This window comes from Brachyhypopomus gauderio, chromosome 20 (genome assembly GCF_052324685.1).
Source record: "Brachyhypopomus gauderio isolate BG-103 chromosome 20, BGAUD_0.2, whole genome shotgun sequence".
Taxonomy (NCBI): domain Eukaryota; kingdom Metazoa; phylum Chordata; class Actinopteri; order Gymnotiformes; family Hypopomidae; genus Brachyhypopomus; species Brachyhypopomus gauderio.
In genome coordinates, this window is record NC_135230.1 from 8,003,957 (window position 1) to 8,031,924 (window position 27,968).

The following is a 27,968-nucleotide window of genomic DNA, read 5'->3' on the forward strand; positions in this document are numbered from 1 at the left end:
CTCTCTGTTGAAACAGTGTTCAATACTTAAGCAGGTAAGTGGCATTTCAAAAGTGCAGCAGGGAGTGAATTAAAAGCGAGCGAATCGCTCTCTCTCTTCTCACTAATGCTGGTCTCCGGTGATCGGCGTGCTCTGCGTAACACAATTTCTCACTAAACTAATGGCCGCACGGCTGCCTCGCACTGCCAAACCAAATCCCGCTAATTAATTTTAGATTATAAATAGGAGACCTACTTTATTCCACCATCCAGTAACCTGGCAGCAAAAGAGCAGAACCAGCCTTGAGAGACTGTGTGTGTGTGTGTGTGTGTGTGTGTGTGTGTGCGTGCGTACACATTCATATTTGTTTTCTACTCTCTATTCCCTTTCATAATAATTTAGTTTTCTTTTGTTCATCCATGCTCTGTGTTACCACCCACCTATTGTTTCTGTCTCTGTCTCTCTCTCATTCTCTCTCGCCCTCATTCTTTCTTTCTCTAACCAGTGCCTCTCTCTCTCTCTCTCTCTCTCTCTCTCTCTCTCTCTCTCTCTCTCTCTCTCTCTCTCTTCACTTGACTTCCTCTATTGCATTTTCACTTCTCTGCTCTTTTTTTCTGGGAGGAAGAACTGTGTTCATGGACCGTAAAGGACTTCGTCTCGCCAAACGAAAACCTTTCCGCCGCGCTCCGTCTGTCCAGTCAGCCCTGGCAGTGTACACCCCCCCCCCCCCCCCCCACACCCCACCCCCCCCCAGGGACCTCTGGGTCACACACACTTCACCACATCCCGATCACAGCCCTGCCATGCGCCTTTCCTGTAAATACAAATGTCAGATATACATCAACCATGGCCTCCTGATATGTGGCTTCATTACTATGGGCCTTGAATTAAAGCCTCCAGACTCTGGCCTTTCACACTGAGGTCCACTAGAAGCAGTGAGGAATATGAGAGATTTGCAGTGGTCCAGAGGGGACGCTTCCCTCCGCCTGCTGTGTTGGGATGAGTGCACATAAGACATGTCCCGTTCCCCTGCTGTCTTAGCCTACGATCCCCACGAGCGTCGTAAGGCACTGATCATCTTTAGATGGTACAGTGAGTATTACACTCTCTCATGGGTCCCCACTGTACTGATTAACATGATCACTTAAATTGATCCTCACTGTATCAGTGCCCACTGTACTGATTAACATGATCATTTAAGTTGGTCCTCACTGTATCAGTGCCCACTGTACTGATTAACATGATCATTTAAGTTGGTCCTCACTGTATCAGTGCCCACTGTACTGATTAACATGATCATTTAAGTTGGTCCTCACTGTATCAGTGCCCACTGTACTGATTAACATGATCATTTAAGTTGGTCCTCACTGTATCAGTGCCCACTGTACTGATTAACATGATCACTTAAATTGATCCTCACTGTATCAGTGCCCACTGTACTGATTAACATGATCATTTAAGTTGGTCCTCACTGTATCAGTGCCCACTGTACTGATTAACATGATCATTTAAGTTGGTCCTCACTGTATCAGTGCCCACTGTACTGATTAACATGATCGTTTAAGTTGGTCCTCACTGTATCAGTGCCCACTGTACTGATTAACATGATCGTTTAAGTTGGTCCTCACTGTATCAGTGCCCACTGTACTGATTAACATGATCGTTTAAATTGATCCTCACTGTATCAGTGCCCACTGTACTGATTAACATGATCGTTTAAGTCAGTGGTTCCCAAACTTTTTCTGCCGTGCCCCCCTTTAGTAGATGAGAATATTTTTGCGCCCCCCCTACACCCCCCCCCCCCCTCCCCATATTGACTAGGGATGTGTTGAAAACTTACAAAAACAATAGGTTCACAACTTTGGTCAGACATGAAAAAAATAAACTGCAAGAAACCTTTTAAATGGTTCAAGAATTCTAAATATAATTTAAAACAAATAAGGAGATGAAATAAGAGAAACAGCAATACATATGCGGCTAGTTTGCAAGCGCAGACATCACGCAGAGCACAAAGCATGTAACGGCCAGAAATATGTGTACTGTCTCTTTAAGGGAGCGAGTTGAGTGCGCGTATGGAATATTGTTGTTTTTTTAGCTTTCTGCGAGTCAGACCACTGCTCTTTATTTCATTTCTGTAAGTAACGCATTAAATGAGATTTGGACAACTCACCAGTTCATGTATGAACAGTGAAGTATTGCTGGAGCCCAGGTTTATTTTGGTCAACCAGCAAATAAACGGACTAAGTGGAATACCACCAGCGCGAGTATTAAGGTTGAACCAACTCCGAAAAGCAAGCAATATAAGCATAGAATTAGACTGAATAGATCTGTTTTTATGGATCGGTCACATTGTCACCGATACCCGATCTAGAATTTTTTCAGATATTAATATCGGAATCGGTGCATCCCTAAGACACATGTGCACGTTTTACTTTCAAGCTCCGCGCCCCCCCTGCAATAGCTCCGCGCCCCACCCAGGGGGCGCGCCCCCCACTTTGGGAACCACTGGTTTAAGTTGATCCTCACTGTATCAGTGCCCACTGTACTGATTTACATGATCGTTTAAGTTGGTCCTCACTGTATCAGTGCCCACTGTACTGATTAACATGATCGTTTAAGTTGGTCCTCACTGTATCAGTGCCCACTGTACTGATTAACATGATCGTTTAAGTTGGTCCTCACTGTATCAGTGCCCACTGTACTGATTAACATGATCGTTTAAGTTGGTCCTCACTGTATCAGTGCCCACTGTACTGATTAACATGATCATTTAAGTTGGTCCTCACTGTATCAGTGCCCACTGTACTGATTAACATGATCATTTAAGTTGGTCCTCACTGTATCAGTGCCCACTGTACTGATTAACATGATCATTTAAGTTGGTCCTCACTGTATCAGTGCCCACTGTACTGATTAACATGATCATTTAAGTTGGTCCTCACTGTATCAGTGCCCACTGTACTGATTAACATGATCGTTTAAGTTGGTCCTCACTGTATCAGTGCCCACTGTACTGATTAACATGATCGTTTAAGTTGGTCCTCACTGTATCAGTGCCCACTGTACTGATTAACATGATCGTTTAAGTTGATCCTCACTGTATCAGTGCCCACTGTACTGATTAACATGATCGTTTAAGTTGGTCCTCACTGTATCAGTGCCCACTGTACAGATTAACATGATCGTTTAAGTTGGTCCTCACTGTATCAGTGCCCACTGTACTGATTAACATGATCGTTTAAGTTGGTCCTCACTGTATCAGTGCCCACTGTACTGATTAACATGATCGTTTAAGTTGGTCCTCACTGTATCAGTGCCCACTGTACTGATTAACATGATCGTTTAAGTTGGTCCTCACTGTATCAGTGCCCACTGTACTGATTAACATGATCATTTAAGTTGGTCCTCACTGTATCAGTGCCCACTGTACTGATTAACATGATCATTCAAGTTGGTCCTCACTGTATCAGTGCCCACTGTACTGATTAACATGATCATTTAAGTTGGTCCTCTCTGTATCAGTGCCCACTGTACTGATTAACATGATCATTTAAGTTGGTCCTCACTGTATCAGTGCCCACTGTACTGATTAACATGATCATTTAAGTTGGTCCTCACTGTATCAGTGCCCACTGTACTGATTAACATGATCATTTAAGTTGGTCCTCACTGTATCAGTGCCCACTGTACTGTACTGTCCCTCAGTTGTTCTTTCACGGCACTGCATTCATCCACATGCCTGAATGCTGACAAGGAACCTCAGGACCATGGAGTTGTGTCCCATGAACGCCAGTCTTTTAGGTCGGAGATGATCGGCTCCAGTAATCTGCAGGTTTGGACCAGAACTCGCCTATTTGTTATTGTTTTGTTTTGTGAATTGGAAAACATGCGGGGGGAATGACACACAACAGTATTGACAATGAATCGTTATACTGAGAGTCTTATATTTTTGTAAGGGTGAGTTTGCGTATTAGACACTCTGTATGTGTCTGTGTGTGTTCAGGCCCAGGAGTGAACACACCTCATTTCTCACCCTTCTTTCTACACCAGAAATAGTGTCTAATAGGCTCTAAGCACTTTCTCGATCTATTGACTGGAGGAGGCAGAGCGGCTAGCTCGTGGCTAATCACACATCACAACAGACTTCACTTTCACCCTTCTCCCATCCCACGCTTCGTCTTTGCCAGACACGAAGGTCGTTCATTTACACCGAGTCAGAATGGCTCGACCCGAGGAATCAATGGCTATTAAGAATATTTAAGCGGCTCCTTGACTTTGCAGCGCCTTGAAACCAGTCTCAGTTGTTCGACCACTGAGGCAACATTGACAGCAGCGCCCTGGTGGAGAAGAGGCCTGAAACTAGAGCCTAGGTAGAAGGAATGGGCGGAAACCACCGGAAATGAAGCGTGCCCGCTGCAGGACTTACTTACGTGTGATGATGCTCGTTTTCTTGAAAGCGGTTTTCTGGGATTTTTAAAATTATTTATATATATGCACTAAAGACAAACAAAACAACTTAAGGTCGTCTATCAGTATTTGTTTGGATCTTGAGAACATGGTATGAAATAATTGATTCTTCTTCTTCTTCTTCTCCCACACTCAGCGCTCTGGATCGCAGCCAGTTTCAGAGTCCCTTCTGGAAGTCCTTGCATTCTGAATGGAGAATTATAGGCAAGCAAAGAAGTTGACATTTAATAATGAAAGCAATGAATTATGCAATTTGAAAAAAGGCAGCGTGAGGGGGTTCCTGTAACTCCTTGTTTTGAGACTTAAGGCCCCGTCATTAAACGACTCCGGAGGGATCTTGTTTTTGTTGTTTACGTTTTCTCACTCGTCATGCGGAAGCGTATTTTGGCGAGCAGCGAGTGAACTCTCTGACTCGGAGGGCGGGAGACGAGAGACACCACCGTGATTCCTTCACTCAGGGAGGGACAGGGAGACAGGAGGTGCGGCAGAAAGTGACAAGTTCACCACAAATTGTATGCAAATGGCGCTGGGATTATTGCACACAATAGGGAAAAGGCGCTGGGGGAGGGGGGGGGGGGCATTTTTATGATTCAAGATTGAGAGGGTGAAATGTGAGGTGATGAGCACTGTGCATGCACACACACACACACACACACACACAACCACACACACCTGCCTCTCCTTCAGCAGTGACTGCTTGGCTCTAACTGTCAGGAGGCTGACGTTTGAGAATGCCGACGTCAGAGTCAGGTCGGACGCAGGAGCTGGTGTTGGTCTGCACTGTTATATATCACAACACATGACATCACACTCATATTCAGAGATTATAGCATCATGTATGTAAATAAATAAACTAACAGATCATGAAGTATCACATATTTAACAACCAGTCTTCCACATATTGGGTTTTATTTTAGCAGTGTTTGTATTGTTTGTATAGTTTGTCTCAGCCAAAACTCAGATCATTTGTCACGGAGACGCCCAGCAGGGTCTGCTCCACACAGGCTAGGACAGGGATGGAAAGAGCGAGGGAGAGGGCGAAAGAGAAGAAGTGGCAGAAGAGGAGAGGGTCTCCTTCATTCTAACCTTGACTACACGACATGTGTGTCGGGTCCACGTCCTGGTGTGGTGGACCCTCTCTCCCCCTCAGAATGTGGCCCTCACTCACACACACACACACACACACACACACACACACACACACACACACACACACACACACACACACACACACACACACACTTTATACCCCTCCCTCACTCACACACACACTTTATACCATACCCTCACTCACACACACACACACACACACACACACACACACACACACACACCCCCTTTATACCTCTCCCTCGCCCTCCATGGAAGCTCTGTTGTTTATGGCACGTGTCGGAACTAGACGTAGGAACTACCTTGGGTAACTTTCCAATCAGGGCTGTGAGATTCTAAATTAGACCTTATTCTATAGACATATTAAATCATGACGACTAAAATATAGATGCCTCTCCAAATTTAATAGCAGCTGGATTACGCAGGGGTGTGTGCAGATGTGTATGTGCAGTGTGGAGTGTGTGTGTCATGCGCAGTGTGTTTTGTGTACATATGTTTTTGTGTGCGTCATGTGCAGTCCTGGCTGGGTTTCCCAATGGAGAAGCGGACCCAGGCTCAGAGCCCAGCGTACGACCCATACTCACACCCCCAGACAGGCCCGCAGCCATCCTGCGTGGGGGGGGGACTGCCCCGGTGCTGGCCATAGCGGCCATCCTGCGTGGGGGGGTGACCGCCCCGGTGCTGGCCATAGCGGCCATCCTGCGTGGGGGGGTGACCGCCCCGGTGCTGGCCATAGCGGGCCATCCTGCGGTGCCGAATCCCTCCCTGCCAGCCACGATCCAGACCTGATTCTGCCGTCCCTCGCAGCCCAACACGAGGGCGGTTCTGGACCAGGAGAGGAGAGGCTGCGGATCCGAAGGCCGGGCCTTCCCCTTGGGGGGCTCGCACCGCCCCCGCAGAGAGCAGCTGAGGATACGATTTGGGTTTAATCGGAGACAGCCAGGGCTCGTGCGGTGGATGGCTTTACCTCGCACAGCCCGGTCTGGCAGAGGGGCCATTGGACGGTCCTTGCGTTTGCTTCTCGCCGCTCAAGCCGGCTCCGGCATCTCCTCACGATTGCTCCGCGCTCCGGCCGTGAGCCCGGGGGTTTGTTTCAAGTGTTTCAAGTACCGTGCCTTTTCACAGCAGGAGTGGTACCTGGCGACGACCGGATCGAGTCGAGTCAGTGCTGCTACGGCGGCGTCTGGCATGCGGGGTACCGCGAGACCTGGGTCCAGCATGCTTCCGCCGATCACATGACACTGCACACGCATGTTCACGCCACGCTGCATACGCCAGGCCCAAATCAGGCTGCGATCTGTTCAGGATTACGACCTGTATCGCTGACACCTCATACCACCACACTTCAATACTTGAGCTTTTATTTCTCACTCACGATTGGAATCTCTTATTCACGATTGGTGTCCCATGCTGAAACTACAAGCATGGCGCTGTGATAAACCCATCGCTCTGGATGATCCCTGCTGCTGCTAGGTGCTGTTGTTGAAGAGAGTTGAAGATACAGTTTTTGTGAGTTTGTTTTTGTTATATTTGTTTATTCTTGTTTGCAGTAATGTCGACTTTTCCATAGGAGATTCCGTCTTTTGTATTTGGCGTGTGTCTGTTGACACACATTGGCTGGTCCTGGTGTTGTCATGTGGCAACGCTGAGATCAGATGAAGAGGAACAGGGTGATGCAGCTAATAACAGTGGCTTAAACAGCTGATGCTTCATGCACCGTGAGCAGAAGAGCAAATAATAATACAGTTTCACACAGAGGAGGGAGTGAGTTGGGGCAGGGCACGTGCACCAGGCCCCGTGTTGTTTTTAGGAACCATTGTCCCGGTCCTGACACCACTACTCCTCAGTGGTCATCCTGCCATCGATAATGTCCCACCTGGGTGGCTCCACCCCGGTCCTGCTTGACACCACGCCATCAATGTTCCAGACCAGAAGAGGGCAAGGTGCTAGGGGCCAGCTCACATTTCAGCTGTCATGACGGACTGGCGGGAGAGAGGGCGTGGCCGTGGGGCAGCGTGAGGAGGTCAGGGAGCCGGCTCCAGGGCTCACCTTCACCACCACGCCCAGTACAACACATTCCCTTCTCTCATTGGCTGGGCACATGCACTGAAGTAGGAACAGTCCATGTTCTGACAAAAATGAGCTGATCTAGCTGATTGAGAACAAATGCAAAATTTCACGTCAAAAACCCGAGCAGGTTAGTTGTCTTTGTAGCCGGTCTGAACCAATAGTGTTAATGTAGCATCAGGAACATTATCATCATCATATTAAAAAACAATAATGCCATTGATATTGATATTACTCCTTTTTATCTGCACCTCCATATAAAGCCTATCTCCCTTTTAGTTGCCATGGTGTTGTAGAGCACAACAACATACATCAACAATGTATTACAACTAAATAAGCCACAGACTATTTAAATTGATTGTGCTGTTGCTAAGAAACCAGAAAGCTGACCTCAAATCAGCGTAAACTAGCAAACGTTTTTTTTTTTTGCTAGCAGAGAGATTGGGAGTTGACGTTTTTATTGGACAGCCATTGCTTTGGTTTATTAATGAAATAAGTCATAGATAAGAAATGCTACCCCTTTCCCTTATGGGCATTTCCATCCCATAATTATATTTGAATTGTTTGTCTTTCTCTCTTAATTGCAAATATGGAACAAGGTCTCTAATAGCATGAAACTAGATCTTCAAAACGAAACGTCTAAACTATAAATCATCATAGTGGCCATATCCTGGCCTTCATCACCACGGCCGCGCGCAAGACGTCCACCGATGTGCGACTTTAATCAGCGCTGGACACAACCTCATTACTGCCTCTAGGATGGCTTGTGTTCTGGCAGTGTTCTGCCTGTTAATATGAGGAGACATAGCCTCTTGGTCTGTTATCCAAACCTAATCGACATGTAGATTAATTCTGCCCTGTGAATTAGCCATGAAATTAATGAATGAAAACCAAACTAATGACGTTTAAGTAACATGAATCCAAGCTGGAGTGACCAGACAGGAGCTGATACCGGTTTGTGGTGGTTTATTAAAGCCAGGGCCAAAGCCTGTTTTTGTTATTGGTGTTGGTGGTGGAGAACTTTTGCTATCCAGTTCTCACCATGCTTTAGCCCTTGACCCACTAAAGCGAACCCAGGTCCTCGCTCAGTTGGGGAGCCCACATTGAACGGACGGGTTGCTCGGTGACGGTGCTGCTGTAATTCCGTTGTTTTGTCACTCTGGCTGTCACCGGCGCCGTGGGTCCCAGGGCGATTGCTATGGCTGTCTCACACACTTATCACACTTGGCCAAACAGAGCAGGAGACACCGGGAGCAGAGTGTCTCCCCTCCAGCTCGGCACGCTCCTGGAAGGAGAGGAGGAGAGGAGGAGTGCGGGAGGAGAAACACGCGCCGCTCCCTGTTGGGTTATTTGCGACGGCCCGTCACCTCTGCGACCCTCCTCTCCACGCTAGAGAACGCTGGCAATGTAATTATGAGGCTTGATTCTGCCATTGTCAGAAGCCATTAGCTGGAGATGATGTTGATGTCACTAGTCAAGTGAACAGCGGTCTGATCGAAGTTCGTTCCGCAGACGTCCACGCCTCCGTCTCAGCGCCAGTGACCTGCAGGTCTGTCTGCATCGTATTAAATTAGCTGCCTTTATTTTGGAATAGAGAACCAAAAAGGTGGGCGGAGCACGTACGGGACGGGTGGATGTGGGCGGGTCTTTATGCTTCACGCCTCATGCCAAATGTCTTCATCACTCTCCGCGTAAAATCACATTACACAGCCAGTGAATTTTAATTGATGCTGCTTAGGATTGGACATACACAGCAAGAGAGGTATGGAGATAGAGAGAGACGAAGTGCAAGTGTGTGTGTGTGTGTGTGTGTGTGTGTCTGGGGGGGGGGGGGTGACCGAGAGTTCCTGTGCTAGCAGTGTACTGAATGAGACATGAGGATCACTGGAGAGCAGTTGAAAGGGATCTGCGTGGTAGCAGATGTTCTTGGCTGGGAGTGTGTGTGTGTGTGTGTGTGTGTGTGTGTGTGTGTGTGTGTGTGTGTGTGTGTGTCTGTGTGTGTGTGTGTGTGTGTGTGTGTGTGTGTGTGTGTGTCTGTGTGTGTGTGTGTGTGTGTGTGTGTCTGTGTGTGCACGTGTGCGTGTCTGTATGTGTGTATGTTTGTGCATGTGTGTGTTTTTGTACATATGTGTGTGTGTGTGTCACACAGAAGGAGAAAGATGAGAGTATATATATATATATATGTGTGTGTGTGTGTGTGTGTGTGTGTGTGTGTGTGTGTGTGTGTGTGTATCTGTTTGCCTTCGCGACTATGTTTACCCATATTTGTTTTAGATTATAGTCGCATTAACACAAAACTGACACTGAGGGACTCTAAACCAAGAGAATACACAAACAAGCAAACAAAGAAATCAGACATGAGAAGGTGTAGTGCACCCGAGCATCTTCAGCACGGCGGATCTTACAGGCCCTGCCTGCTTTGTTGTCATAACCACAATAACTGTCTGTCAGAAGTGTTCCTGCACACTCAACCATCAGGCAGGGTACTAATGTACCGGAGCTGCACACAAACGTTGAGAACAATCACATGGACTTTACAGCAGTGAAAAGGTTTGCCCCAGTACGGCCTTACCCTTCAGTGTCTGTCACGCCCACGGTGAGCACTGAGGCAGGCGTCTCAGCAGCGCGCTGGCTGGTTGCTCTTGTGATGCTGCCGTTCGCTAAAGTGACGGCACGTAAAGCAGAAACATGCAGACAAGCTCTCTAACAAATAAATTGATTCTTATTATTACGTTGCAGCATGGCTGCGTTGTGGTCGTCCTGACCGTTCTCCTGATCGTGCAGATGTTTCGTGGGAGTTTTGATGAATCATGCGATTCATGATGAAATTCTCACACTTGACTCAACAAAATTAAATACTGGTCAGAATAATCATAGCACATCTAGAGCAGACCAATGTGTGTGTGTGTGTGTGTGTGTGTGTACTCACCGACCACTGTGTTCAGTTCACCTTGCTAATATCAAGTTGGACCCCTTTTACCTTCAGAACTGCCTTAATCCTTCGTGGCATAGATTCAACAAGGTACTGGAAACATTCCTCAGAGTGTCTGGTCCATATTGACATGATAGCATCACGCAGTTGCTGCAGATTTGTCAGCTGCACATCCATGATGTGAATCTCCCGTTCCACCACATCCCAAAGGTGCTCTATAGGATTGAGATCTGGTGACTCTTCTGGTGACTCTTCTATTGTCCACGGTTGGTGAGTCTGTGCAAATTGTAGCCTCAGTTTCCTGTTCTTAGCTGACAGGAGTGGCACCCGGTGTGGTCTTCTGCTGCTGTAGCCCATCCACCTCAAGGTTCGACGAGTTGTGCATTCAGAGATGCTCTTCTGCATGCCTCGGTTATAACAACTGGTTATTTGAGTTACTGTTGCCGTTCTATCAACCAGAACCAGTCTGGTCATTCTCCTCTGACATCAACAAGGCATTTGCGCCCACAGAACTGCTGCTCACTGGATATTTTCTCTTTTTTGGACCATTCCCTGTAAACCCTAGAGATGGTTGTGCGTGAAAATCCCAGTAGATCAGCAGTTTCTGAAATACTCAATATAGCCCGTCTGGCACCAACTACCATGCCACATTCAAAGCCACTTAAACCACTTTTCCTCCCCATTCTGATGCTCGGTTTGGACTCCAGCATATTGGCCATGTCTACATTCCAAAATGCATTGAGTTGCTGCCAATGTGATTGGCTGGTTCGACATTTGCGTTGGACAGGTCTAATTTCGGTTCACTACTGTTGATAGTCATGGAGCCCTCTTCAGAAGTCTCCAGAGAGGTGCCCTTCCTCTCTCCAGCTAGGGGATAGCATGTTGTGGTGTGTAGTGTGAGCGTCTCCTTCTTGCATGTCCTAACCTGCCTCCCTCTTCCCCAGGGAGAAGGAGGGGTTTCTGCCCACCATCGCTCCTCAGCGTCACAACGGAGCCCGCTTCACCGGTGGAGGCTTCAACCTGAAACAGGCCAGCGACACGCCTTGCTAGATAGAACCTCTCCATTACTACTGAACCACCCACCCCCCCCCCCCATTCATCTGCCCCTCTCTCTCCCCCTTTATCTCTCTGTCTCTGTCTCTCTCTCTTCCTCTCTGTCTCTCCCTCTCTCTCCCTCTGACTTCTGCTCATTCTCTCGTTCACACTCGGTCGTCCTCTCCTGATTCAGCATTCTAATATTCTAATATAACAGCCTTGAAATGTTATAAAAGCTCTTGTATTAATTTCTCATAAGTTCATAAGTAAAGCAGGTTTGTTTACACTCCGATTAGTGCCTTGGGTTTGTTTTGGTCATGTCATTAGCGGTGGTCATTCGTGGTCGCTGCTGAAGGAGACAGGGCACTCTCTGCACTCATTCGCACCCTGTCCCCCCATCACCCCTTTCCCTATCTCGTTCGTCCTCTTCTCATCCTTTTTTTTTTTGGACACCCGGTTTTCCTTTACATCAGCCAGCTTTTAAGAGGGTGTGTCTGTCTCTCTCCGTCTCACTCTCTGTATCTGTCACTCAGGCCACTCTTCCTGCCTGATGGAGTGTGCTCTGAGGTGGTTTAATAAGAGAATTGGGCTTCAGCTGACGGGGCAGATTCCGGCCCCTCACAAACCCCCCCCCCCCCCCCCCCCCCCCCCCCCCCCACACACACACACACACACACACACACACACACTTCCCCCCACGCCGCCCCCCCCCCCACACGCCTTTGCTCTCTCTCCCTCTCGGCTTCAAACCGTTTTCCCATCATCAGGAATAAATTGCATTTCTTCAAATTTTCTACCATCTTGATAAATGTTTCTCCTTCTCCCTGAGGGGTAGCATACATATTGAATGTGAGTGTGTGTGTGTGAACTTGTGCATATGAGAGCGTGCATACGTGAGTGTGTGTAAGTTTGTGCGTATGTGGGTGTCTGTTTCTCAGCGTTTCATTCATCAATAAGGAAATGAGTCATTCTTGGTAAGAGCCTACAAACATTTCTTTAATGCAGCCGTCTTCTCTGACAAAGCATCTCACTCTATTTACCGTTATAATGAACAGTGACGTGTCATGATTTTGGTCTTTCTCCCTGACTGTTTTATTGGGCTACAACTTTAATGAGTTTATGTACCGAAAGAGGATAATTATGAGAAGATTTTCAAAATATCATTTTATCTGCAGCTTCATTTTGAAAAATAATTCCAAATTTGATATTTAACTAATCGTGGACCCTCTTTCTTTAAGCGTGCCCTCCATCTTGACGTAAATGTGTGGCGATGTACATTTTTCAGCATGGCAGCTCTGACCGGGGTCACTTCCTTGTGTCTTCTTCTTTGGGTTTTATACAGCAGATACGGCCCCATTCTGCGCCTTACCGCCACTTGCGGTATAGAATCATTCAGTTCAGTCTAGCTCTATGTGCATGTCACACTGTGGGTCCCATTAAATGCCTACGATGCATATAAACACCTGACCATATTGAATCATATCCCATGTAAACAGTTGCCCTGAAATCTTCAACTGGAATGATTTCATACTGAATGGCCAAAAATTGTGCATGTGAACCCAGCTGTTTAGACATTATCACTGTATCTGAAGCATCCAAAACCTCTGTCACTTTAATAAGCCAGTATAGAGTCACTGAAGTATGACCTCAAATTCACTGCTACAAAAAGCCTGCGAAACATTGACATTGAATCATTGAATCATTCCAAGTGATCTTTACGGTTAGGAATCATAGCGAATTATGGATTTATATGGATTTATGAGCCAAGCTCTTTTAATAGGTCTGCCTTCAGGAGTCTTAGAAGACTTTTTACTCAAACTTTCCATAATGAGGGTCAGTCATTTTCCTGTTGCTGATAACTGATTGGCCTCTACAGCATTTGGGTACAGTATTTGAACAGTGAACTGTAATTCTCTTATGATCAATGGAGATTTCTTATTACCTCTGGCCTTGACAGTTTTCATGTTTTTTCAGGAACATTTACATGATCCTGCTCCAGATATTGCTGTTTTGGCATTTTAAGTCACGGTATGTGATTTCCACGAAAGATTTCCATGTGAATGTCATTCTAACTGATAAATAATGTGGATATTATTCATCCAACAGTAAACCCCTTTTACTACCATAAAACGTAGCTTATATTCTGTCTAGGCTGGCCGCAAAAATATCCATATACGTTCGATTTCAAAGGCATCCTGATAAAGGTTTCAAATGCCCAAGGTACAAGCGTGCCATGAATGCCCACTGCCCTGTGTCTTTCTGACTCTTGCTATTGTCATAATGTTTTATCGCCATTTATGGCCTGGATGTGGCCTCCTGGTAAATCAACTAGATTGAGGCCTTGCCTTTGTATGAAAGGGGCTTCCAGCACTCCTAAATCATGGCTTGCTTTGGTCTGCTCCTGGAGCCGGGCGGACTCCAGGATCGTGTAAAAGGGCTCTAGCCTCGACCAGCACCCACAGCTGCTGTAGAGCTAGCGGCACAGCTACGTTCTGGACGAACGTTTCGTTAAAGCGTGAGATCGTAGATGGGCATGAAGCTCAGCGAGGGTGCTGGCTTTCCGTTAATGGTGTAAACAAACAGGTAATCTATCTAGGTTTTAGCCTAAAACTAAAACTAAACTGCCAAACATCTCACGGTGTCCTTCTGTCCTTTGACGTTTTACTCTCAATGTCTGCTGCCATAGGCATTGTGCTTTCTACCTCTAAGAGCTGCCAGCTTGTCTTATTACATACTGCTGCATATTGGTTGTAACGCTTCATGAAAACCCTCTCCAATAACCTCGTTTGGAGCCGGTTCAGGGACGAAACGAGCCACCGCCGTCGCAACTTCTACCACTAACTCGTTTTATTTCCTCAACGCCATTTTTAGTTTGCCGGAGCGTGCGACAAATAATGATCCCGCTCCTCCCCAGAGAGATGCTCTATATTTTCACTTTCTGTTTCCCACTTTCTTTATTCTCCCTGCGTTCCTGAGTTTTCCGAATGCTCTCTGAGGTGTCAGACAGCAAGGGTCCTCGTGTTGGAGCGTAAAGCTCCTTTCATGAATCGTTTCTGTTCTCGCTGCTAAAGCTATCAGCGCGATTATTACCGGCGACGGGGACGACCACAGTCATTTTCGGCACCTTGCCTCGCCTTCACCTGCAGTCTCTTAACTTCCCCACATTCAGGCTAATTAATCGCTGACTCACGGCTGATATGCCCAGTTTGACACGCAGCAGGACGGAGAGATGTAGCTAACTGGGGCTAGCGTGTTACGTGCAGAGTAAGCTTCAGTGCCCATGCCTGTCTCGACCCCAGACGTCACGTGTAGAGGGCTGGCTGGCTTTGAGGAGAAGGGAGGGTCTGTTTGATGCAGGCGGGGAGGGGCAGGATACTGTGTTTTGAATGGAGGGGGAAGTGGGCCTTACAGAGGGCCTTTTTTTTAGGGGACAGCGCGTCGGCTTTTGCTCGGGTTGCTATGAAGATGGCTGTAGGAACACGAGAATATGGTGAGCACTTTCAGTCTCCTGCCTGTGCTGCTCAAACACACAGAACCTTGAGAATTGCACATTGGCATCAAATCACCTAAATTCATCGTTGGAGGACAACTTATGTACAAATCAAATGATAACAATTCTTTATAATACAGTGCAATAGTTATAACAATACTTGGGGTTAGGTGGAACATAAGATAGAAAAGAGGAGGAGAGTAAAGAGGGGGAGAGAAAATAAAAAGGGAAAAGACAGAAGGGCAGGGGGAAAAAAAAACAACAACCAGCTCAGATGAGCACTGCAATGGTTCACCAACTGTTGCTCCTAAAAGAAGAGCAGAAAGTGAACCTAAGACATACAGCACAAATGACTGATGTATATGTGTGCGTGTTTGTGTACGTGCAACATAGGCTAAATGTATGGAATGTACTTATTAGCAACAACATTCCCCCAAAGGCCAGAGGCAGGCAGAGAAAGACCTGGGAATCCCACCCGGCCCCTCCAGGAGCAGTGGAGTCCCAGGGCCGCACATCCTAGTGACCCCCGCATGCCCGCCCCAGCGGGAGGGAGAGCACCCCCGGAGAGCACCCTCCCAACCAAGGAGCGCAGGTCCAGGAGAACCAGAGGAAACAGGGCCACCCCCCAGGATGCTTACACATTCACCCCAATATATACACACACCCCCATATATCCCCCCCCCCCCCCCGCCCAACACGTACACATTCACCCACCTATACAAAAGAGACAAGGACAAAGACACACACTCATCCAAACTAACACACCCTCCACGGCGGGGGTGAATGGCTGGACCAGCAAGGATCGGTAGCAGTTCCAGGATGCCACCAGCCCGGCCCCGCGCTAGTGACCCACCCCCGCCCCGGCAGGGAGCAGGAAACGGGTGAAGGAAGGCCTTCCCACCCCTCCACCCCCAGTGCTGTGTTGTGTGTAGGTGTTGGTGTATATGCATGTATGGTAGATACTATGGGGCAGTTAAAGTTGAGGGGACAGGTGCTGGGACAAACGTGGGCCACTGGTCAGTGTTTGTCCACACCGTCCCCTCAAAGCCCCTCAGTGTCTAAAGTGCAGTAAAAACTGAGGGACAGACAGTGGTGAGGAGATGAGTGAGGCCATGACAGCAGGCCCACCTCATTGACCTCTGGGTAACATGCCTGCCCCCCAGGATCCTAAATGTATGAGTCCAGTATGTGTTTATATGAGTGGGGGTGGAGGTGCGGGGGGTGGGGGGGGGGGTGGGGGATGCATTAGTTATTCTGAATTCTTAATGATTTGGTTCAGTTGTGGACTTGCTCTCAATGTAGACTGGATCCTAATGTAGACTGGATCCTAATGTAGACTGGATCTTAATGTAGACTGGATCCTAATGTAGACTGGATCCTAATGTGGACTGGATCTTAATGTAGACTGGATCCTAATGTAGACTGGATCCTAATGTGGACTGGATCTTAATGTAGACTGGATCCTAATGTAAACTGGATCCTAATGTGGACTGGATCCTCATGTAGACTGGATCCTAATGTAAACTGGATCCTAATGTGGACTGGATCCTAATGTGGACTGGATCCTAATGTAGACTGGATCCTAAGGCTAGGTTGAAGAAAACACTGCAGTGAACTACAAGTATTACAGATATCAGTTGAACCTGAACTTAATAGAATACATTTTCCAAATCTTTGTTGGCTCAAATTTGTCAAAAGTTTGTGAATCCATTATGCTTATCAATGTATTTTATACAACAACCAGTTGTATAAAACCAGTCATCTCTTCCTGCTTGGCTGAATTTGGAGCCAAATCTGAGACAATAATTGTTAATATGGAAAATAAAGATCTTTTTTCTCAGTTTCAGATTTTTTTTTTCCACTTTCAGATCGCATTTGTTTTTCAGTTTCATACTTTTGGCCTCAAGAATAATGAGCATGATAATAATGAAACTTACAAGGAGTGGCCTCAGTCTCACTCTATGCACCATATTTACCTGAATGGCAATGAAAGGTCCGGTGACAGGGTTGGGTTTACTACGGCGTTTTAGTTAGCACCAGTCCCAATATAAGAAAGAGTGCCGGACTGTGCAGTTCAGCCTGTTGTATCACAGTTCCTCGCTGCTCTGTGAAGGCAGTGACTTTTGAACAGATACTCCAGAATATTAGAATTAGGTTTAGAATTGGGTTTAGCAGGGTTGCGTAACTCATCACATTGACATCTTTTCATTTGCAATGTAGCTAACATAGCTTATGTAACGCTGGGTGCAGGAGGCAGACACCACGACGATTACGGTGCACAATTAACATTTATTGGACACAACACGAAATAGCTTGGTGCGGAGCGCAAGTAGCACACAAACACTCACGCTGACACGTAGCTTTAGACAAAGACGAGCACAAGACACTGCGCGAACGCACATTAAATAGGTGAATAACACAAACCCTCGTGATCTCGAGACAAGGCACAGGTGCGACTACGAACACGCTCACGAACAACCCACACCCACGGAAGTACATACATGGGCATAACGACACGCAGACGACATAGTGGCACGCCCACAGGGAAGGGTCCGGAGCTGTGACCGTGACAGCTTAGATGATGATATGACCCCCACACTAGATGGAGGCCAAACGTCTGAAACTAAAAAAATATGATCTGAAAGTGGAAAAGAAAGATGTGAAACCAAAAAATAATTTAAAAGAATCAAAACTGTAAACAATAAGATTTGAATCTGAAAACACAAAATCTGCATTTGAAAAAAGCAGCATGTCAAAGATCCTATTATTTATGAAAGTGAAAAATAAAAGTAATGTTTTCAAAAGAATTTCAGAATTTAATGAGTTATACTGTACTTTAAACTGATCAAAAATTTTCATACTTACTTTTAGTTTAAATATATTGTAGCATTTTCAAAGTTCAAGATCAAAACTAAAATTTTAGTTTTCATTTTTACAGTATTAACTTTATTGTCATGTTAATGACAATAATTGGCTCAGATTTGGCTCCATAATAAATAGCCAAGGAGGTGACTGCTGGTGGAGTTATGGTTTATTAAAGAATGAAAACTTTACCAAACTCATTGGCTCCATAGAATACTCCTATAAAATCAATTTATTATTATTTATTTTTATTTTTTTTTGGGGGGGGGGCATCTCATCCCTTGATTTTTTGCTGTTATGACATTCTTTCCTTTCACCTTTCCTTCTTGCACCCCAGTGTGTGCATGCACTCTTATACCATGGGAGTCCTGCAGCAGTTGTGTGGGGTGCTCAAATACAGCTGCGCCCTGTGCTGTGACGATGTAAATGAGATCCTGGAGCTCACGGACAGATCACACTTGCCCATTCTAGTGTCCTAGCACCTAATCTGGGCTTCATGTACTAAAGTGCTGGGTTGAAAATATATCACTGCCCATATCATGAAAACATATCATGAGGGAGTTAAGCGACACCTACTTAACATGCTTGTCATCTCTCTCTCTCTCTCTCTCTCTCTCTCTCTCCATCCCTCTCTCTGTCTGACACATTTATTTTCTCTTTCTCTAATAGTCTCTTTTTCTCTGCTCTGTGATTTTAATTAGCTTCAGTTTGGTTTTTTTTTGGTTGGCGCTCTTTGCAGTCACAGCAGGAACAGCTGGACCAGGACACGCCGCCCCCTTGTGATGGCTCCGGGTACAATGAACCTTTTTTTTTTTTTTTTTTTTTGCACAGGTCTAGGAACAGTTCCCCCACCCACTTTCTCAGTCAGGCTGTTGTGGGAGAGATTACAAGACTGAATGCAATCAGGGCAAAAGTGAGGCGTGTTAATGACGGCGGAGCAGCGGGGCTCCTCTCCACTCCCTCTGCTGTGATTGCCATTTAAGGAGGTCTCCCTCTTTTCTCTTTCCTTTCTCTCTCTCTCTCTTTCATCTCTCTCCAGAGCCTTCAGTGGAGTGCAGATGTTAACAAGCTATGTTCACAAGCAGCATCCTGTAAAAATGCTAGCGGGGGTGGCCTGGGTGGGTGTGTGTGTGTGTGTGTGTGTGTGTGTGTGTGTGTGTGTGTGTGTGTGTGTTTGTTTGCATGCAATGAAACTAAAGACTCGTGGGCTCTAGCTTCTGAGTCGCTCTACGTACGCTTCCATGGACAAGTAGTTAACAGGTTTCTTGTTCCTCTGAATTTAGATAAATAAAGAACAGTAACCTCTGTGTTAATAAAACATGCATTCAAACCTTTTTTATTGCAGCTGCTTAAGAGCATGGGCAGTTTAACATTAAACTAGCATTAAAACCAGAAAAGCAGGGTATATTCTGTGTATGACAAAGCTATTTTTTTCCAGTTTGATTCTCAGAGAAGCCTGAAATCTCCACTTCAGGAGTCTGATCAGTCCAATTACTGGCTGTGTGAGACAGGCTGGAACAGAGAGAGAGGGGGAAGTCAGAGTAAAGAAGCCATGAGGAACGTGCCCTTGGACACTGATCAAGAGGAGAAGCTGTGTATGTGAAGGAAACCACATCAGAGACTGGACCTGCTACTGGTCTCTACCCCTCTCTATCTCTCCCTCCCTCTCTCCCCCTCTCTCTCCCTCTCTCTCTCTTTCACTAACACACATTTAGACCTCACTAATGAGCAGGCCAACAGCAGGTGGGCTGGTGAAACTAGCCCACGAAAGGCCTTATCTTATCAAGCACCTTAGTCATCGAATAGATCTACGGCTGGAATCGTGCTTTGCTGGGAGAATGAACGGCTTCCGTGCACACGTACACCTCACACTACTGCCCATAAAGCCCCCGTGAGCTGAGGCTCAGCTGTACTTTTGTCGTAATGTTCACACGATTTGCTTTCTGGAGATTTGCTAACAAATGCATAATTAGAGGAGAGATAGCTGAACGTGAAATAATAACAGAATTTGTGTTTAAAAAATCAAGGTAGCTAGCTAGCATTAGCTAAGCAGCTAGCAAAACCCTGGCAAATAATGCTTTACAGCACTGCTGATAGGCCAATAGAAGGTCTAGTGTGTTAGTCACTACGGACAGTCATTGGCAGACTGAGAAGATGAAACCAGCAGAGGTGAAGATCAGGGACACACACTCCAACCCTCCTTCACCAGTGCAGCAAACATTTAGCTCGACAGCCAACTGACAATAGGTTAAAAAAAAAGCTAACTGCATTCATTATTGTGTACTGTTGATGGAAGAAACTAATGGAAATACTGGAATTTGCTGGAATTCATGACCTCCCACAGCAAGGAGGTCTGGTGGCTCTGTGTGGCTGTGCGGTTCATTCTAATGCCTACCAGGGTCCTCACAGTATGGTTTTAGCATTCAAGCTTTTCCTTTCATTAGTTAATCTTTTGGACGTATATGGACAGTTAAGCGAAATGGCTCTGTGTAGCTCTGCATGTTGTGTTTGCCAATCCAGTCCTGTCCAGATGTTTTTGCTTGAACTTAAAGGGCTGCGATGAGCAGTAATATTCAGTGATGTAGCCCCATCATTCTGCATGAGGCTGTACATCCAACAGCAAAAAGGTTTGAGTGTTGAAGTATCTACAAAGGCCACTGAACAAAGAATTACGGTACATATGTGTTGAGTGTGCGCTTGTGGCTCCCGGTTTTGAAAACTCCTAGATGTTGAAAACCCCTGAAAACCCCTCTTGAAAACCCCTCGCATTTACCTCAGGGAAAGAAAAAAGAAAAAAAAAACAACAAAAGCCAACCACAAAATCAGTTCCAGGTGGTAGTGGCCGTAGGACTAGCTTCCTTTATTTGAGTTCTGGCTTCCTCCATTAGGATGAGACTGAGACCAGTGTGAATCGGGACGCGGGCGGCGAGCGCGCTAAACGTTTCTGTCACTTGTCAGTGCTGATGGGAAGGCTATTAAAGCCGAAGGGAAGCGGGGCTCGGCGCAACAGCTCAGCGTTTCTTTTTTCTCCGATAACATCGAGGCAACTGGAACAACGGAAATGGGCTATGTGTGGCAGTGACTGCAGGAGCCATTAGGACACAAAATAAACAAATTGCCTGCTTTGGCGCAGAGAAAATGAAAGTGGAGGGAGGGGAGGGCTCGAAAGATTGGGACGTCCACCACTTTCTTGTAAAGGTTTCTTTAGGTCCCCCTTTATAACCTTGGGCCCAGTGTGCAGTGTGTTTCATCTGGACATTAGCACAGGAATTTTTTACTTTTATGTTGCCTACATAACATCTGCACAACTTTTATAAAGATGGAATTATGTGTAAATGAGGATTATGTTGTGGTGGGATGCGGACATCGTACAATTCCTGACTGGGGCGCGGACACTGTACTGTTCCTGAGTGAGAAGCGGACACTGTACTGTTCCTGACTGGGGCGTGGACACTGTACTGTTCCTGACTGGGGCACGGACACTGTACTGTTCCTGACTGAGGTGCGGACACTGTACTGTTCCTGACTGGGGCGTGGACACTGTACTGTTCCTGACTGGGGCGTGGACACTGTACTGTTCCTGACTGGTGCGTGGACACTGTACTGTTCCTGACTGGGGCGTGGACACTGTACTGTTCCTCACTGGGGCGTGGACATTGTACTGTTCCTCACTTAGGCGCGGACACTGTACTGTTCCTCACTGGGGCGTGGACACTGTAATGTTCCTCACTGGGGCGTGGACACTGTACTGTTCCTGACTGGTGCGTGGACACTGTACTGTTCCTGACTGGGGCGTGGACACTGTACTGTTCCTCACTGGGGCGTGGACATTGTACTGTTCCTCACTTAGGCGCGGACACTGTACTGTTCCTCACTGGGGCGTGGACACTGTAATGTTCCTCACTGGGGCGTGGACACTGTACTGTTCCTCATTGGGGCGTGGACACTGTACTGTTCCTCACTGGGGGTGGACACTGTACTGTTCCTCACTGGGGCACGGACACTGTACTGTTCCTCACTGGGGCATGGACACTGTACTGTTCCTCAATGGGGCACGGACACTGTAATGTTCCTCACTGGGGCGTGGACACTGTACTGTTCCTCACTGGGGCGTGGACACTGTACTGTTCCTCACTAGGGCGTGGACACTGTACTGTTCCTCATTGGGACGTGGACACTGTACTGTTCCTTAAAGGGAGCGTGGACACTGTACTGTTCCTCACTGGGGCACGGACACTGTACTGTTCCTGACTGGGGCGTGGACACTGTACTGTTCCTGACTGGGGCGCGGACACTGTACTGTTCCTCACTGGGGCGCAGACACGGTAATGTTCCTGACTGGGGCGCGGACACTGTACTGTTCCTGACTGGGGCGCGGACACTGTACTGTTCCTCACTGAGGCGCAGACACTGTACTGTTCCTGAATTATATGTGCAGATGTGCTTTGTGCTCTGGGTCGTTCACAGCAGCACACAGTGGAATGCTGTTTAATTATGAGCTGATTGCATTTTAAGGTGTTTGCATTCAGTTCTGACACGAACTGAACATTTCATTCTTTAAATACATGTATACAAACGCACATGTGTTGTTTCTGTGCAATCGAGCAATGGTAAATCAATCCAATGGATCTTCTACTTTCGATTTTGGCACGTTTTCTGCATTATCAGTTTAAACACAATCTCGTTCCTTGTCATGGCTGCATTTCAATGAGGCATGTATGTTTGAAGTATAAATATAGTTGTTTACATTCCAGAGTGGGTTCTACTCAGTTTGAACATTCAGACAATGGACAGTATGAATCTTTTACATTTTGTGATCACCTTTCAATTTGGCATGACTTCACATTATAACTCCTATTAATTGGTCAGTCTTTGGAATTTATGAATTCAACTCTATACATGAACACCCAATCACATGAGTCCATATCTGCACGGAGAGCTCCCGGTATTATTTTGTGTTGCTGTTCCGCTGCCTCGTTCCCCGGCAGGGAATCTGTAAGCCCCATTTCCCACATCTGATCATAGCACCAGCACCACTCCTCTAACGCCTGAGATGGGGGAGATCAGGTTCGGCACGGCCCGCCTCTGACACCGGGGGGGGTTTCCATCAAGCAACCCCGACGCCACCGACCCTGAAAACACCAAACCGCACCGGCGTCTGACTCGCGCTCCACCGCCCCCGTGTTTTGATTACTCGTTAAATTAGACACGTCCCGTGTAAAACGTGACGGAGCGCCACACTCTGGTTCTGTTTGGTCGTTAAGGGCTCTATGTTTACTTATCTCCTTCCTTTACTATCTTCTGTAATGATCTCTTTCACTGCCGCCGTGGAGTGTTCCCAGGCCTCCTACATGAAATAAGGCAGCAGTGTCCTCCCAGGCTCTAATGGCCACCTCGGCACACACCGCTATTCTTGATCTTAACTTCTTCCACTCACTTCTCCAGATGCACTTCATTTCCTACGCAGAAGCCACGTTGTCTCTAGTCTCTACAGTGCGATCTGCTTTACACACCATTAAACGTCTAACATTACATTAAGAAAAGTGCGTTTGCGCCTTATTGTTTACTGTCCTGTGCATCTTGTTTGTATAGTTTATTGCATTGTTTGTCGCCTGTTGTCTGTTTACGGACTCACTGAGGCATGTACTGTTACAGGGTCTCTTTCTGCTGTTTGCTGTGAACACATGAAAATATTACACTGGAACAATTTAAGACTTTGTTTAATGGTGAGTGTTTTTATTTTCGCAGGTGAATGTGGCTTCATGAATGTGAGCACACAGCTGGAGAGAGAGAGAGAGAGAGAGAGAGAGAGAGAGAGAGAGAGAGAGAGAAAGAGAGAGAGAGAGATCAAAAGCCAGGCTTCAACTTATGGAAGGTCACACAACCACTGCTGGACATATTTATACCCAATCAGGAAAACACTGAACCAGAACATGGACTGAACAGTACTGAACTGTACTGAACAGTACTGAACAGTACTAAGGCGATGGAGGTGCCAGGAGCCCACCATGTGAAGAGCATTACTTGATTCGTTGGAACCCAAGGGTTAATATTTGTTCTTAAAAACACCAAAACGCCATTTCACCATGTGTTACATGTATTACTGTGGTTTCCAGAACTGTGTGTTGTGACAAGAGGAATGACAATAAAGACTCATATGACGTGATCACTTTTATTTTACCATGTATATGATTTTTGCGCACAAGACCAAACTTTTGTGATTCATTCAAATGGCCATTTTTCAAAGACCTCTTTATTAAAGTCTTTTCTATGTCTAGTTACCTGATCAACAGGCATATATATATGTATATACAGTATATATCTATGCGACGTGCGGGCAGGGCGAAGGACGAGACACGGGAATCCTTCTGACTGACGTCACGGTTACAACAACGTGTAAACCATAGACAACGACGAGCACAGGACACTGCGCGAGCGCACATTAAATAGACAAACCACATTAGCCACATGTGATTACGAGACGATTCACAGGTGATACACATTATCACACGACATAGCCTTCACCACAAAGTTACGCAGACGCAGACGATGCACGTGGACCACGTATACACACGCCCAAAAGGGGAGGGGCCGGGGTCCTCAACGTGACAGTCTAAGCTATATTTTTTCTTTTTTACAGTAAGATTTGATATACATATATATATAAAATTCCCTTCAAGCTCAGGGGCGTCCTGGGGGATTTTGAGTATCTTAACTGCTCCCAGGACCGGACACTTCTGGACGGAGATCTCAGATGTTGTTATCCCAGCGTATGGGCCCCAGCCGACTACCACTCAATCCTTCCACATCTTTTCTGCACTTCAGCCCTTGGTATTTCTTGGCATTAATGTTCACCTTGTAGCACCTCAAGTATCACTATTGCTGAGGCATATATCAGCTGGTTGGTCTCAGTGATGGTCGTCACCATGGTGATCGACTATAGTGCAGCTTTCTTATCTTCTAGCAGCTTTCCAGGTCCTTCCCTTGGTGCTGGTGGCCCACTTCAACTGGAGCCCTGATCTCCTGTCTCAGGTGTGCAGCTCTGGGCTTGATGTTGGTGTTTGGTTTTATTGGATCTTAGTTCACAATTTGGGGGTGTGGGGATGATGATGGTGATAATGATGATGATGATGATGATGATGATTCCCATTTGCCCTGGTGTCCTGGCTCCCCATTGCCACAATGTCTGATTGCAATAACTTAACATAACTTAACTCCATAATTTAACATTTATTTTGTTTTTGTTTGTTGCATGGTGAATTCCATGGTTTTTACCTCTCACATAACACAAGAGTTCTTCATGCCATGTATTTGTAGTATGATCTTACATAGTTTTTATAATTTTCCAATTGCTTTTAAGGTATAGTACTTAGGTTCACTTGGAAGTCAATTCTCAAAGACGTGAGCAATCAATTTTAATAATACATTTTTTAACTCAATAACAAACATTCAATTATGTAGAGCATACATTCAATTATTCAGTAGAATCAACTCCTAACTTTTGACTTTCTGACTTTGCTGCGTAGGTGTATTTGTGACTGAAAGCTTTACACAACGTTCTCAAAATATTTTGATCTTGCATGACAGTATGGCAAGCACAAAAATGACCACAAAAAAACATATTGGTAACAAAACTCCTTCAATAGAGAGGATCCACTGAGAAGATCCACTCAGAGGATCCACTGAGAGGATCCTGACCTTTAGCAGTAGCTCATCTTTCAGGATTTGGGCTTTAGAAAGCTAGTTAGTTCGATAATTTAGAGATGAAAATTAGTCTTAGAGGAAATTAAATAGCCTGCAGGTTTATGAAGAATTCATGTCATTATTGACAGGAGATGTCTCTGATTAGAAGAGACTACTAATAATATCCAATATTATTTTGTCATATTCATGTCAATAAACATGTGGGGCAACTGTGGTAGATGTTTAACAATACGTTAATGGAAACAAAGTTACACTGAAGCACTATTTATGATTTATATTGCAAAGTATAACTGTATTTAAGTTTTTTTCCTTAGAATATTTGTTCTGTTTGGAACCACCAATGTATTTCTCTGACATGACGTTTTATAGTAAGAGCTGTATATATATTTAGCAGAACACATTTCAATGTAAATACTGTAAAAGCAGCAGTGTGAATATTTTCCCCTTCACGTTTTCCTGAGGAGCCAGCAGGAACTTCATGATGATCCATCCATGGTCAGGGGTTCTTCTGCAACACCGTTTGGGGCTAAACAGCTGCACAACACTTCCAGACATTGCTGGAGAGGAAATCGAGTGAGCTCATATCATAATGGTACAGTCTAATCTGTTTACATTGTCACTAAGCAGATGTAGCCAGCTGTCTTGTGCGTTATGTTGCACACGTGAAAAGACGTAATGCTAGAATCCAAAAATTAATCACCAAACATCGCATGAAATGTGAATATTGTGTGCGTGAGGTTGTGGTTTATAGCCAGAACATTCTGCCATGTCACAAGGTTCTCCAAGCAGGCTGCAGACGGGCCCTCTCCCTGCACGCTGACCCGTAAAGATACTGCTGTATGGTCCACATACGAATGTTCTGTATACTCTACTATACATACCAGAGGCAGTCGTTTAGAATATTGTAGAATATAATGCCCTATTTCCTTTTGAACTTGGAAATACAAAGTTAAATGTCACAAATTTCCTAAATGTAAGTGTGGATTAGGTTTATTTCAAAGTTACTGAACACAGTGGCGAACAGTTTTTTTTTTTACCATTCTGTTCTTTGGTGTAGATAGATTTTACCTAACATTCTGCAAATGTAAAAAAAAAAAAATTCATTCATGTCAAATGTCTAATATTGAATTCAAGTGTCTAATGATGAATACAAAAATATCAAAATAATTTAATTTCAAGTTTTTATTATCAAAACATTTTTATCTTAAAATATTTTTATCTTAAAACATTTTATCTAAAATATTATTTTTAAAACACGTTTATCTTCCAGCTACAGTGTCCAGGTACAAGTTAACCAGAGGTAAACACCTACTGAACAGAGTGGAGGTGTCTGAACTTTAGCCTCGCCATCTGCTTCCAAATTGGGCTATATTACACAGAGTATGAGGAAAATTAAAATAATACTGTGGACACAACTACAAACCACTACTTTAACTTGTTTTCCTACAAACACAAGTCCATGTTAATATTATCCTGTGTTACTTTGTGTTCCTATGCCATACATAGATTATATCAGCATGAAGAGTACATAGACATATTCTGCTGTGACACAGGGCTGCTGAAGGGTCTGCTCTAACTGCATCTGTAGTCTGAGGATGCTGTCACTTCACCTGAAAGAAGATCAAAGATCTATCAAACCTCCTCCTCCTCAGGTATACCAAGCTGTAAAAATCAAGGTATTATTTACTGGTCTAATGTTGAACTGTGAAGTCTCTTGTTTCTACAGGTTTTTGTTATTGCTATTAGTAGATTTACAAACATAGGTTACACTGCAGAGTTATTATTGCACAACGTTCTCTGCATAAGCCCTGTGTAAAACACCAGTCCGTCTTGTTTGCCTGGGGAGTTCTGCAACCATCTCCTGACAGGTGAGTGTGATTTCATCAGTCAGAATATGTTCCTGGAGAAACATTCTTTAGCATGTGATGTCATCTACCATGTGACTCCTCCCACTCTCTACTGAGATAACTTTTACATCCCGAAATATAAATGTAAATGTAAATGTACATGTAGGATAATTTATATTATCTGTTCAATTGGGTTGTTCAGTTAAGCTGTATTGTAACTCCAGCTTCAAAGTGTGGAGTTTTGTTTTCGGTTTTGTTTTTTGTTTTTTAGGGAAGCCAACAGAGTGCAGAGAGAAATGAGACGGCCTAGGTATCGTTAATCAAATATAAGGTTGAGTTTGATCAAATTCTTCATTCAAAATCAGTACTTTGGAGAATGGCAGAACAGTCCTAACTAACTGGACCACTTTTCCATTTTGTTTGTAGCTAAGACACGTTTGTTATGTAAAGAGACACTTGTGAATTGGGCTTCATC

The 27,968-nt window shown here is 45.4% G+C and overlaps 1 protein-coding gene across 3 annotated transcripts in view; it reads left to right on the plus strand.

Moving 5' to 3' along the window:
• cfap58 (cilia and flagella associated protein 58) overlaps window positions 1–24,087 on the plus strand; it is a 96,263-nt gene extending 72,176 nt beyond the window's left edge. Inside the window, exons 18-19 of one of the 3 annotated variants that reach the window (XM_076983297.1) lie at window positions 11,500–11,584; window positions 23,691–24,087. In XM_076983297.1, the coding sequence (XP_076839412.1) occupies window positions 11,500–11,584; window positions 23,691–23,708 (103 nt within the window). In that variant the 3' untranslated portion in view covers window positions 23,709–24,087. Of the gene's footprint in view, window positions 1–11,499; window positions 11,904–23,690 lie in introns of those variants that run through there. The other 2 variants (XM_076983298.1, XM_076983296.1) reach the window with 2 other exon arrangements.
• The last annotated feature ends 3,881 nt before the right edge of the window (window positions 24,088–27,968 follow it).